A 14,611-nucleotide genomic window follows, 5' to 3' on the forward strand; every position below is an offset into this window, starting at 1 on the left:
ATCGTACACTGCTGAAGGGAATGCAAATATAGGCACAACCACTCTGGAAAACTGTGTGGCAGCTAGATACAGACACTCGTGAGCCAGCCATTCCACTCCTGGGCAAATGTCCAACAGAGACATGGGTACATGCCCACCGGACTTCCCTGGGGGCTCAGGCAGTAAGGAATCCGCCTGCAATGCGGGAGACCTGGGTTCAATCCCTGGGTCAGGAAGATCTCCTGGAGAAGGAATGGCAGCCCACTCCAGTATGCTTGCCTGGAGAATCCCATGGACAGAGGAGCCTGGCGGGCTATCACAAAGAGTTGAACACGACTGAGCCACTAAACCACCAAAAAATCACATGCTAAAATGATCACAGTAGCACTATTCTGAATTGCCTCAAACCAGAAAGAATCCAAATCTCTCCTCCCAAAAGAATGGATAAATGACTTGTATACTCATGCAATCGAATACTATACAGCAGTGAGGCTGAACAAACCACAAGTCCAAACAACTGTGGATGAAACTCACAAACATGATACTGACTGGGAGAAGCTGGACACAAATGTGCACACTGAAAACCAGGCATGAGGGAAAGAAACAAAACAAATCCAGGCACAATGACTCTGTGGTGTGAGAGACAAGGTACAGTGCCTTGTTGGGGGCTAGGGGCAAGTGATGGAGGGGAGCATGAGGGGTCTTCAGGGAGGCTGAGTTTCCATTTCTTGATCTGAATGCCAGCTACATGGGTGTTCGTGAACATTCACGGACTTGTACATTGTTGACAGGTGTACAATTTTGTGTTTCCTACTTGAATAAAAAGTTAAAACATAATCTAGATACCGCTGCCTTTAATGCTGTTCCAGGTAGTCCGTGACAGGTGCCAACAGCACAGGCTCCTTTCAGTTATTATTTTGAGCAGCCTCATGATGGCCAAATGGTCTTGTCTCACACCTTTCCTGAGGGAGTCCTGCTAGGCAGCTATTATCTGTGGTCAGGTCACAGGACAATATTTAATCCCATGTAAAGGTGCTCAGAGGATGCTGTCACACAAGAAGCTTACAAAACTATGTATATAGATACGACATTTTAAAAATAAGCATAGGGAAAATTGCCTAGGGAAATTGCCTGGCATTCCAGTGTTAAAACTCAGCATTTTCACAGCTGGGGTCCGTATTCTGTCCCTGGTTGGGCAACTAACATCCTGTGAGCGCTGTGGCACAGGCAGGAAAAGAAAAAAACCCTGGGAGACCAGGCTCTACACGTTTATAATGGTTACCTCCTGGGGAGATTGAGAGGGACTTTCTTCTCCGAGCTTTTCAGGGTTTAAAACATGAAACATTAAGAATGAAGTAGCTTTTATTAAAATAAAAAATGATACATAAGGAAAAAAACTTGGAAAGCCATCATGGGTTTCATCTTTGGGCACGTGTTGATGTGGGTGCCACATGTTGTAACTCTCCCAAGGCAGATATAGAAAGCAGAAAAGAACCAAATTCCATGTAAGACCAAAATTCAGCACAGTAACAGGCAAAGGCCATTCTGGAAAATAAGTAAGTGTCTGCTTTCACCTCTGAAAAGAACCTTACAAGGAGATTTTCCAGCACATTATCTGGACACTTGAACCCCCTTCTCCATGCCAGTCCTCTGTACACTACCATCTCCTGTATGGATCCTAACTGCTTCAAATGCATGAATTAAATAATGCTGGTTGGACATAATGGGAAAGCCAGGGATAGTCCATCACTTGGCCCTAAGTCAGAGGCGTCTCTTGGAAGAAGCATTTTGGGGAAAGACATCAGTTGAGTTGAGGCCTGTGGCCATCAGTGGATATACATGGACTTTGATCAGGCGGCCCTGGGGCAGGGAGGCTGTGGGGAAAAGCCAGACAGCCCCACATCTGAGCCAACTGGACACTCCCTCAAAGTGAATATTTTGCCAGGACTTGAAAAGCAGCATGAAAAAACACCTTCTCCATTCCAACTCTCTTGAGAAGGGATCTTGGTACAGAATCCAAGACATGGAAAACCAGGTCTCCTGGTGGGAAAAGCTCTGGTAAGGGACATGGTTGAATTATTACTTCTGAGAGCATGGCTCCTGCCGCACTTCCCTCAAGCCTTCTGGACAGGGTTCTAAGGAGCCCCTTGGTGGTGCTGGCCCCTGTCCTGGGGTTGGGACAGGAAAGCTAGAGGCTCCCCCCTGAGCCTGCAGGTCTGCCAGCACAGAGAAAGGCTATGTGAGTTCTGGCCTTGGCAGTGAGCCAGGGGCAGGGGGACAGAGTGGGGCAGAGCCCTGGCTTTCTCTGGAATTCCATTCTCCCTTCCAGAACCCTGGCAGGGCTCTTTCCTAAGGGCAGCTGACCTGGATTTGCTGCTCTTTGCCTAACTGTGTTATAGAACTGGGGACCCTTTCTTAATTAGCGCAGGTTTCTTGGTGCCTGGGCTCCTCCACACTGTGGACATCTGGGGCCAGATCACCCTTAGTGGGGGGCTGCTGTGTGCACTATAGATGTTCACCTGGGCTCTACCCACCAGATGCCAGTAGTAACCCCTCCGAAAGTCTCCAGGAACCGCCAGATGACCTCGGGGGTAAGACTTCCAGATTTATCAATTAAAAATACAGGATGCCCGGGTAAATGTGAATTTCGGAAAAATGACTAATATTTGTTCAGTGTACATATGTCCCATACAATATTTGCAACATGCATACACTATAAAATTATTTGTTGTTTATGTGAAATTGCCTTTGACAATAAGATTTAAATCTAACTAGGGATATGTATTGTATCTGGCAAGTCTTCCTAGGGGACAAAACTGGCCACCTTAAGAACCACTGTTCTTAATATTATAACTGCTTTAATGTCTTCAGATAAACAGATAAACATATCTTCAGATAAACATATGACTAAATTGCCTTTTAAAATATATCCATTACAATAAAAATATGCATGCAATTCAACCCAACAATTCCATTTTTAGATATTTACCCTATAAAAATACTCAAAGGTGCAAGGATATGCATAGGACAATGACTGTTATAGCACTATTCGTAGTGGCAAAACGTTGGGGATAACTTTTATAATAGTGGTTAAAGTATTTTTACGTAAATGACACAAGCATTTGCTCTAGGGACTAGGATACAGCCTTAAAAAGTATGAGACAGCTCTCTATGTGCTGACATGCAAAAATGCCCATGAGAAATATCCATATTTGTAACTATAACAGAAAAGAAACTGCAGAGATGGCGGTCAAACTCTTAGCTACGGGTGGAGGATGGACTGTGGGTGTTCACTCTCACTTTTTAATTTATATCCTTTTGTTTTGTTGGATTTTCTTAAATAAAATATATGCACTGCTTCCTTAGCTTAAAAAAAACAATAAATATTATTTGTTCTGAGGGAAAATAATGTTTTTCATCTGGCATCCTAACAAAAGCATCAGAATGACTGACGTTTTTCTAGAAGAGATTAATGGAAAAATCTCATTGTGAAACCACTGTCGTTTGAAGATCGGAGTTATAAACTACAGAATCCTGACTGCTATACTGTGTCCCAAACACCACTGCGCTGCCTGAGTTGATTCTGAAAGCTCTGGGGTAGGTCTGTATTACCACCGTGGTCTCTAGTACTGACCTTGGCTGCAGGTTTTCCCGGTGTATCCTGGAAAGCATCTACATTTGTTTGGTCCCACACACTCACCGAACTTGCATCCAGGTTCACACAGAGCTGTGGAAGAAAAGGTATTTTGACAATTAAAGAATAGGAGCCAATAGGTATATGAGAACATGTTCAACATGGCTAATTATCAGAGAAAGGCAAATCAAAACTCCAATGAGGTATCATCTCACACCAGGCGGAATGGCCATCATCAAAATGTCTACAAATAATAAATGCTGGAAAGAGTATATAGGAAATGGAACCCTCCTACACTGTGGGTGGGAATGTAAATTGGTGCAGACACTAGAGAGAACAGTATGGAAGTTCCTCAAAAAAGCTAAAATAGAGTTGCAATCCCATTATGGGGCATTTATCTGAACAAAAGTTTAATTTGGAAAGATACATACATGCACTATCAACAATAGCCAAGACATGGAAATAACCAAAATAGCCACTGAAAGGTAAAAGGATGAAAAAGACATGATACATATATACAATGGACTATTACTCTGTCATGAAAAAGAATAAAATAATACCATTTGTAGCCACATGGATGGACCTAGAGAGATTATGATACTAATTAAAGTAAGTCAGGAAGAGAAAGACAAACACTTTATGATACCTCTTACATGTGGAATCTGAAATATGAGACATATAAACTTATCTGCAGAACAGAAATGGACTCACACACATAGACAACAGACTCGTGGCCGCCGACGGGAAGGGAGGATGAGAGAGGGCAGGGCTGGGAGTTTGGGAGTAGCAGATGCAAGCTAGTACACATAGGATGAGTAAACAACAGGTCCTACTGTAGAGCACAGCGATCTACATTCAGTATCCTCTGATAAACCATAAGAGAACAGAATATGAAAAAGGAATACAAGTATATATGTATAACTGAATCACTTTGTTGTAGAGCACGAATCAACACAACAGTGTAAGTCAACTGTATTTCAGAAAAGAAATTTAAAAAAAACAGGGGTAGTCAGCCCAGTGAAATGCACACATGTTAAACTTAGCCGCCTTCTGTGTGGCAGAGAAATCCAAGGTGACATACAATACAGAGGGTGATCTGCTTCCTCTCCAGTTTATTTTCACCTTTAAAATACTGCTTTGCTTCTGAACTACATCCCCGGCCCCCATCTCCTCACCCCCTTTCACCCCACAAGTACAAGTTGACCATAACTTTGCCTAGCACTGCCACACCTCCAGCGGCATTCAAAGGAAACAAAAAGCCTCCTACATTGCAATTAGCCAGTTTTGTATGTAAACACAAAAGATTTAACAAAAGGACTATGATTTGTGAGCTGGGAGAAACTCCATAGTTATACTGGGCCAAGGTCCTTCTCCCCCTTTCTACTGTTTTTTTGTTTTTCTCTTCTGTATTAGTTCCCCCTTTCTCTTTTGTATGATCAAAATTTCAAAATTCTGTGTGTTATCAGACAAAATGAACATAGCACAGGTTGGAGGCAGGGAGACGCTGCCTCCGGTCCCAAGGATGGGAACCACACGCATGATGGTGATGGCGATAGTGGTGGTGATGGAGGCATGCCAAAGGCAGCATTTGGTTTTCTGTTTTATCCACTTCTGTATCCAGACAACTGACACAAACTAGGAACTCAATAAATATTTGTTGGATGGCTGAAGTGGCAGGAGAAACAAAGATAGGATGGGTAACAGATTGGATTGGGGGCAAGAAAGTGTAGTCAAAGATGGTGGAAAGTTTGAGTCTGGCTCATAAGGAGGAGACAGGGAGAAAACGCTGTGGATAGGAAGAGAGGAAAATGCGAGAGCCCAAAGACATGAAGGGGAATGAGAGAAAAAGCAATGAATGAGAGAGAAACTAGGCCGGTAGGCAATCATGGACTCTCACACTTTCTGGATCTACTAGGAGTTCCAGAAACAGCCAGCATATGAAAGGATGACTCAGCAATTGCCAGAAATGCTTGCTTACTTCTCTGCACATTGATTCTCTGGCTCATAGAAGGCCCACCCCTAGGCAAGCCTGTTCCTAAAGACTCCGGCATGTTCCCATTTGACCCAACCTTACCTTTGCTAATGTCACGTTTCATCTCCCAGCTACCTGGACTCAAAATCTCAGCTGTCTCTATTCTTGTTCCCCAAACAATCACCCAGGGTATCCTACCCCTCTATCCCTGTTTCTACCACCAAGTTCCTCGACTAAGTATTGGGTTGGCCAAAAAAGTGTGTTTTGGTTTCTCTACAGTCGCTTACAGAAAAACCCAAACGAACTTTTTGGCCAAGCCAATATTTATCCAGCTGCTGGGAACCACTTTGCCCATAGATGTCTGGGAGATTTGTCACATGCCTCTCTCTCTTCACTTTCCTCATCTCAGGCTGTGACCAGGGCTTGGCTGATACACGGGTCTAACAGTCTAGCCCCTGGTTTCTGGGCAGGACAAATGCTGTGGTGCAATTAACACTCCAGAGCTCCCTGTGGGATCAGGATGACGCCAAACTTCTCTTGAAGCCACATCTTTGCCTCGCTTCTTCCCCAGCTCCCTCACTCCCTTACAGCTTTCCCCCAAGTGCCTCTCAACGGGATATTTGTGCAAGAATCACCTTCACAGGTACTGCTCCTAGAATATCAAGGTCCCATGAGACATTAAAGGGATATTCCAGAAGTAGAGCTCTGATCATGCCATGCATCGCTGCAGTTCAGTTCAGTTCAGTGGCTCAGTTGTGGCTGTCCCTGCGACCCCATGGACTGCAGCACACCAGGCTTCCCTGTCCATCACCAGCTCCCGGAGCTTACTCAAACTCATGTCCATCGAGTCGGTGATGCCATCCAACCATCTCATCCTCTGTTGTCCCCTTCTCCTCCCACCTTCAATCTTTCCCAGCATCAGGGTCTTTTCCAACGAGTCAGTTCTTTGCATCAGGTGGCCAAAGTATTGGAGTTTCAGCTTCAGCGTCAGTCCTTCCAACGAATATTCAGGACCGATTTCATTGCCTAGAAGTCATCAAATTATCTCTGTTGGCTCCTGAATCCAGGACAGGGGTCATAACCATGATCTGGCCTCGGCCTTGTTTTAGTCTTACTCCGTTCCCTGAACCCAGGCAACGATGAGGTCAAACCAGACTGCCTGCTCTTCTCTGACCTACTCTGCACTTTTCACCCCTCCTCTATTGTTACCCCACCCTGCGGCACCCCTCCCCGCCACTCCAATGCTTAATATCCTAACAATCCTTCAAGGACTACCTTGTAGGGCCCCTCCTTCCAGAAGCTTGTACAGATTTCTCCAGCCAGACGTGAACTTCTGCTCGTCTCTGAGAACTCCGCAGAACTCTGGCAGGCTTCTCCCACGAAACTGATATCTTCACCATATTCAATAACTAGCCAGATATTTCGCTTCTATGTTTCACTTCTATCTACTATCTGAGGCTCAGTGCTTTCAGAACAGGGATATAAACACTCACCTTTGTTTCTCCTTCTGCATGTAATAGTGTGAACATGTTAGACACTGAAATAGTTTTGAATGACCAAGCAGTCAGTGTAGAACTTTGAACAGGGAAACATTTCAAGGCTTGAAGTAGATCGTAAGTGAAAGAAGGTAGGGGGAAACACGCTTCCCACCAAAGTTCTACTCTTGGAGGCAAACGAGATAGAATTGGATTTCCAGGGATATTTTGTTATGGTTATGTTCTTGGAGATGCAGCTTTAACTCTAAATGTTAGAAAAATAAACCTTTTTTTTTAAGCCCCCAAGACCTCTGATTGCTCCCTGGAAAGTAATTTTCAATGTAGTCCAGACAGGAAAGCCCAGGATAAATGCCAAAGAGAAGAGAGGAGACGTGGTGAATATTAATACCCTTGCCGTTTGGAGGTCAGCACTCCAGAAAGACGTTTTTGATTTACGGTAACTTTGGATCTGTGATGGGAACAGCCAATCTATGGCATGGGGAAATTCCGTTTATGTCTAAAATGGTCTGAGATTTAAGTGTGGTTTAGATAAAGGAAGCTCTCTTGTCTAATTTCCCTGCAAACTCCTCCATCTTTCTGGAGTGTTTATCCACTCTTTACCCACTCTTTCTGGCTCGTTATCCCATATCTCACTAAGTGACCCATACCTGAAGGCTAACGATATTGAGTGAAGCAGACCCTGCCCTGGGAACAGATTTAAGCAGGGCAGAGGCTGAGATCTAGAAAGCTCTGGCATAGAGGCAGGGCCTCTGAAGGACTGAGGGCTGATCAGTCAGTGGAGGTGAAGGCTGGGGCAGACTGCACCCTCACAGGCTGGAGCCTGGTTCTGCCTGTTCAGGCAAGTTGGCATGCATTCCTGTCGCATCACCATGCACCCCACGGCTTAGAAATCAGAGGCCTGGTGATCAGGGACTAACCAGCCTGTTACCTGGTGCTTCGAGGAGCATATGACTTTACCATCAAGAAGGACCATGCCGATTGGATGTAATATGATACAGATCATAGATGCAAAAATCATTGCCATTTACTGTGTCAACATTTGACGGGGGCAGAGGGTGGGCGGACCGTCTCTTCAGCTTGCCAAACATGCAGTGGGAGCGGTGTGTTGGAAATGCCCTTTAGCATCTGGCTTTCAATTCTTTTCAGGCCTCTGGTATGAATACTGGCCACAAAAGTGGTGAGAATGTGATTGGCTGTGTGCACCATGGTCTGACTGCTCCGATCTAGTTATAAACTAGCCCTTCTGGAAAAGCAAAGCTCACCCTCGTTTATTCACCAGAGACATGCACGTTTTATGGCCGGAGATCCTGAGCTTCGTGTGGCTGTAAGAGAGATTCCAAATCAGGTATCCCGTGGTTTTTGACCCTTTCCACCTGACTGACTTCAAAGACAAATGTATCATGTTGTGTTTAGAAGGAGAAAAAAGCAACATTGAACCCCCTCATTACCTGCTGCTTTGACCAACAGAAGTCTGCAAGGGAGGAAATGGAGCCTGAGCAAGCTTATCTACCTTGCCCAAGGTCACCCATGTCAGTCTGGTTCTCAAGACAATGCCCTTGATCGTGACCCCCCCGACCAGTGTGAGCACCACCCTTTTCAACCGACAAAGTCCCAGGGGAGTGTTCTAACTTTCTTTTGCTAGGCAGGCAGTGATGACCTTCAAACACTTCTGCTATCTTCACACTCTTGTCATCTCCTCATAAGGAAACCGCGGCAGTGCAGAGTTTTACATAATATCAAACACGTGGGGGGATTCCCTGGTGGCTCAGACGGTAAAGCGTCTGCCCACAATGTGAGAGACCCGGGTTTGATCCCTGTGTCGGGAAGATCCCCTGGAGAAGGAAATGGCAACCCACTCCAGTACTCTTGCCTAGAAAATTCCATGGATGGAGGAGCCTGGTGGGCTACAGTCCATGGGGTCGCAAAGAGTCGGACACGACCAAGTGACTTGAGTAAACATGTGGGAGCGAGATCAACGTCCTCCAATGTTTCATGGATTTCGGACATGGTCAGGTTCTGCCCGCAGCTACAGTCTGCCCAGATTATTTTTGAACCAGCTAAATCAAAGAGGAGGAGGTTGGGGCAGGGAAAGAGCAGAAAAAGAGTGTAGAATTATTACTCTTAAAAATCGCTAACACTCTTGGGCTTTATAGTTTATAATCCAATATGATCCACACCAGTGCCTAAAGTATATGGGACATGCAAATGTCTGTTCATCCCACTTAACAGATTAAGGATTCAGGTTCTATGCCACCTTCCAGATACACGGGGCCCTGTGACCAGATTCCTGCCCTGAAAGAATGTAGCCCTGGTTAATCAGCTTCGAAGAATACAGATTTGATTCTTTTGCACTGAGAGTGTCGGTTATTATAGAAATTTACATGAAAAACAATGCCACACAGAACTCTGTGCTCATCCCTAGCCTCCCCAACTTTTTTGAAATTGTCGGAGGCCTCTCTCGGAGTTCAGAACATTGGTGTGAGAAATGATGTCAAAAGCAAATTATGGAAACTTACTTTGAAATATACACAACAGAACCATGCATATCTTACATATATATGCACGCATCCCTTGAAACCATCTAGAAATAGGCACGATGGACTTGAAAAATGTGAGTAACCAAACTAGAAAGTAAATGGCTAACCTTCTTGCTTGTGACCAAAGCCTACTGGTTGGGTGATTCATAATTAAAAAGTGGAATTCATTACAATTCGTTTGGAAAAATTATCCTTAGAATGAGGTATTTCTTGACCTGTTTTTGCCTAATTCAGTTTCCCTAGATTAAAACAAAAACAGCCATACTGACTAAGAGAACAGCAGAAAGAATTGATGAAACAGGGCTCCTAAAACAAATACATCACATCAAGGGTGATGGGTCAGCCACATTTTGAATGGGAAGAGATCTCACAAGAACTTAGACCTTGGCTGTCAGTTAGGACTGTGTCCCTGCTCTGGGAAAGCCACTGGCAACCTGGTGACAGCTCATGGTGTCACAGAGAAAAACTGCAGGACCCAGGCCAACCACCTGAGCACCGGGTGGTCTGAGTTTTTACAAAAGTACCTTCACAGACTCCCTTGCTGCTCCTTCTCCAGCCATAGCAGCAGGCCAGTATGGTTCCATAGCGACAGACACCAGGCTGGAGCGACAATGCCGACAACGCGTGATCCCTTGGACTGTGGATAAAGAGCCACATGTTAGAACTGAGAAAACGGGAAGCACCAGAGACTCTGCCCTGCTACTCTATGGACAGGAGACGTGACAGTTACCTGGTCAATTGCCACAAACCTGCTGGAAGTGCTAGATTGGATTTTGAAAACCTAAATTTCAGATTGCCAGCCTCTGCTATCATCCCTTGCCAGCCTTCACCAATAATTGTGCTAAGTCACTTCAGGCATGTCCCACTCTTCGCGACCCCATGGACTGCAGCCCACCAGGCTCCTCTGTCCATGGGGATTCTCCAGGGAAGAATACTGGAGTGGGTTGCCATGCCCTTCTCCAGGTCCCCAATGTTTAGCATCAGCCATTTCCTTCTTCCCCAGGGTTAAGAGAATTGGATTACATGGGACTTCCCTGGGGGTTCAGTTGGTAAGAGTCCACCTGCCAGTGCAGGCGACACGGGTGCAATCCCTGGTCTGAGAGGGTTCTGCCTCCCGCGGGGCCATTAAGCCCATGCGCCACCACTAGAGAGCCCCTGCTCTGCAACAAGAGAAGCCAGCGCAGTGAGAAGCCCGCCACTGGAGAGCAGCCCCCACTCCCTGCAGCTAGGGAAACGCCCGCACAGCAAGGAAGACCCAGCGCAGCCATTAAATATGGAAATCAACAGAACTGGGCTCCATATAATCTATGAAACTAGGACATGTGAGAGTGGCCCAAATCGTCTGCTTCTGAACCCTGGAGAGGGCCAGTTTTCAGATCTGTCCGTCCAGACACACTGGCTCCCCAGGTCTGGGTCCAGGTCCGTGCCCCTGTGTGCTCACATGACTCCCTGGGACCCCTGGCTTCGTCACAGACAAGAGCGCTGCCCCTCTGCCCCACTGGCCACCTGGCGGCCACCAAACACACTGGAATCTTGATACACTAGAGAAGGTCAAAGCTGGAAAGATGCTATAGAGAGCCTTCATGCAAGCCATCTCCTGTCACAGATGAGGCAACTCCAGCCCGAAGGAGCAGTCACAAACCCAGCAGGGCCCTGTCAGCGGTTCCAGCCCAGGGCGCCCTCCTCACTCCTGGAAACACAGTTCACTCAACTCTTCATCTGTAGAGCAGAGGTTGGCAGATGTTTTCCATAAAGGGGCAGATGGTGAATAGTTTAGGCTCTGTGGGCCACGGGGTCTTTGTCCAAGTGCAAAAGCAGCTGCAAGCAACAGTAGATAGATGGGCATGGCCGTATTCAGTAAATATTTATGGACACTGAAACATTTGAATTTCATAAGCTTTCCACATGTCATGCAATAATATGCTTTTTTTGGTTTAGTTTTAACCGTTTTTAAAGTAAAAGCCATTCTTAGCTCAAGAGCCACATAGAAACAGAGGGCCACCTAGCCTTGGCCTGAGGGCTGCAGTCTGCTGACCTTGACCTAGAGGCCGGAAAGAGTGGGCCCTGACCCCAAGTGCCAAGGTGGTAGCTTGCCACGCATTCCACGATTGGGCAGGGTTACCACCAGATTCTGGAAGAAAAGGCTTCGGCTGTATATTTGGTGGATGGCTGGGGTGGTTTCCTCTTGCATAGGAAATACATGATAAAATGCATGCATATTAAACACCTGGGCACTTTAACAGACAAGGAATGTACATTTGACCATGCGCTTGCTGCAACTGTCACCACCGATTCCAGGACACACCTAACAGCACTTGGTCCCAATTCTCCCCTCCCTCCATTCCCTGGCACCCACAAATCTACGTTCTGTCTCTAGATTTGCCCATTCCGGACAGTTCCCATAAGTGTAGTCATACCTCTATGGTCGTTTTGTGTCTGACTTTTTTCATTTAGCATGTTTTCAAGGTTCGTTCATCTTGTGGCACATAAGAGTAGTTCGTTTTTACTGGTGAATAATATTCTATTGTACGAATAGACCACATTTATCTGTTTGTCAGTTGATGGGCATTTGGGATGTCTCTACCTTTTGGCTATTAAGAATAATGCTGCTATGAACACTGTGTATTAGCTTTTGTGTGAACATATGCTTTCGTTTTTCTTGGGTATATACCTAGGAGTGGAATTGCTGGATCATAGGCACTCTGTGTTTAACTTTTGGAAGAACTGACGCACTGTTTTCCTTCCTTTTCTCCTTTGCCTTTTGCTTCTCTTCTTTTCTCAGCTGTTTGTACGTCATCCTCAGTCAATCGTTTAACCTTTTTCCATTTCAGGAAATGAATGGAAGCCTGGCTGCAGTCCATGCAGTAACAAAGAGTCAGATACGACTGAGTGACTGAACAACAACAAAACACTGTTTTCCCAGAGAGCTGTATCGTTTCACGCCTCCACCAACAGTGTATGAGGACTCCAACTTGTCCATGTTCCCACCAGCACTTGTTATTGTCCATTTTTTCATTACAGCTATTCCAGTGGTTGAGAAGTAGTACTGTGCTTGGATATGTATTTCCCAGATGGCTAATGATGTCGAGCATTTTTTATGTGTTTATTGGCTCTTTGTGTACTTCTTTGGACAAAGGTGAAACACAAAGATCAAAACTAATTGGTAAAAGCAGCTGTCCCCATGCCCCGATGAATAAGATAATGTAATTTTACCTCATCCTGAGAAAAATATCTTCCATCTAGATCCTCAAAGAGTCAGGTTTTTTTAAATTTATTTTTTACCATATTTGACTGAACTTTGACAAGGTGCCCACATCTGTTTTCTCTTCCTTTAACAACATGGAACTGAGTCTGGGGAGCAGAGTGGAGGGAGAAACTGTCTTTGCCGGGAAAAGAAGAAGATGTCACATTTCAGGTGGATTTTAAAAGAACATATGACAAAGAAGAAGCCTATAGAGGGGGATATTCTGCCTACAGGAATTTAATTCCATATTTTTATAAGGAATGTGTAATTCATTTAGTGAGATTTCAATCTATCAACAAATCATGGAGCTGACTTGTAAATTTATTTTTTTTAATATTTTTATTTAGTATTGGAGTATAGCTGATTTACAGTTTCAGGTGTACAGCAAAGTGATTCAGTTATACATATACATATATCGATTCTTTTAAAATTCTTTTCCCCTTTAGGTTATTACAGAACATTGAGTAGAATTCCCTGTGCTATAGAGTAGGTCCTTGCTTATTATCTATTTTAAATATAGCAGTGTACACAAGTCAATCCCAATCTCCTAAAATATCCCTCTCTCCTACCTTTCCCCTTTTCCCACTTTTCCTTTTCTTGACCTCAGATTTGCAAGCAATAAGTGCCCCAGCTCCAATAGGAAGGGCCTTACCTATTCCCTGATGCCAGAAAACCCAGCTTCATCCTCAGAAGGAGCAATCAAGAGTATGAGGAGTCAGTGGCCTGTAAGTTGGAGCAGAGAAAGTGTGTGCATCAGGGGAGTGAGAAGGGAAGCAGAGAGAACAGTGGGAGGGAGAAAGAGCAGGAGATAAACGAGGTCCAGAAAGGAAGGGCCTGTGTCCACATGAAACATTTGGCGCATCCTAAAGGCACCAGAGAGTTATCCAGGGGTTTCAAGCAGTTGGAAATAGCAAGGATTTTGCAAGACACAAAGCAGCTTCCATCGAAGTGAGGTGAACTCAACAGGCGCCAACAAGATTATTGAAACATTAGACCAAAAGCAAAGGCGAGAAAAGCAAAAGCAAACAAGTACGAGCTACATCAAACTAAGAAGCTCTGCACAGCAAAGGGGACCAACAGCATGCCAAGGCAGCCCGCCAAACGGAAGCAAATATTTGCAATCATGTATCTGATAAGGGGCTAATACCCAAATATAAAATATGAGATAAATATTTATAATATAAAAGGAACTCAAACAGCTCATTTCCAAAAACAACCACTCTGGTTTTGAAATGGGTAGAAGATGTGAAGTGACATTTTTTCACAGGAAGACATTCAGATGGGCAACACACACACAAGAAGATGCTCAACATCAACTAGTCATCAGGAAAAATGCAAATCAAAACCACAATGAGGCATCACCTTACACCTGCCAAAATGGCTATCATCAAAAGACAACAAATAACTAGTGTCTGAGGTTATGAAGAAAAGGAACCATCCTCCACTGTTGTTGGGAATAAATATTGGTACAGCCACTCTGGAAAACAGCATGGAGGGTCCTCAAAATTTTAAAACAGAACAAAACAACCATACAATCTAGCAGTTACATTTCTGGGTATTTATCCAAAGAAAATCTATATGCTCCCCTATGTTCACTGCAGCATTATTTACAATGGCCAATATATGGAAACAACCTAAGTGTCTATCAGTGAGTGAATGGATGGGAAAAAAAAGTGGCATGTATATACAATGGAATATTATTCAGCCATGATAAAGAATGATATCTTGCCATTTTCAACAACATGGATG

The 14,611-nt window shown here is 44.7% G+C and overlaps 1 protein-coding gene across 1 annotated transcript in view; it reads right to left on the reverse strand.

Annotated features, from left to right (window-relative positions):
- The window catches only part of LOC128069669 (epidermal growth factor-like protein 6), a 220,378-nt gene that overhangs the window by 36,590 nt on the left and 169,177 nt on the right, over positions 1–14,611 (reverse strand). Inside the window, exons 2-3 of the mRNA XM_052662784.1 lie at positions 10,143–10,255; positions 3,614–3,706 (exon numbers count right to left, since the gene is read on the reverse strand). Coding sequence (XP_052518744.1) covers positions 3,614–3,706; positions 10,143–10,255 — 206 coding nt within the window. The remainder of the gene's footprint in view (positions 1–3,613; positions 3,707–10,142; positions 10,256–14,611) is intronic.

Source organism: Budorcas taxicolor, chromosome X, assembly GCF_023091745.1.
Source record: "Budorcas taxicolor isolate Tak-1 chromosome X, Takin1.1, whole genome shotgun sequence".
Lineage (NCBI taxonomy): Eukaryota > Metazoa > Chordata > Mammalia > Artiodactyla > Bovidae > Budorcas > Budorcas taxicolor.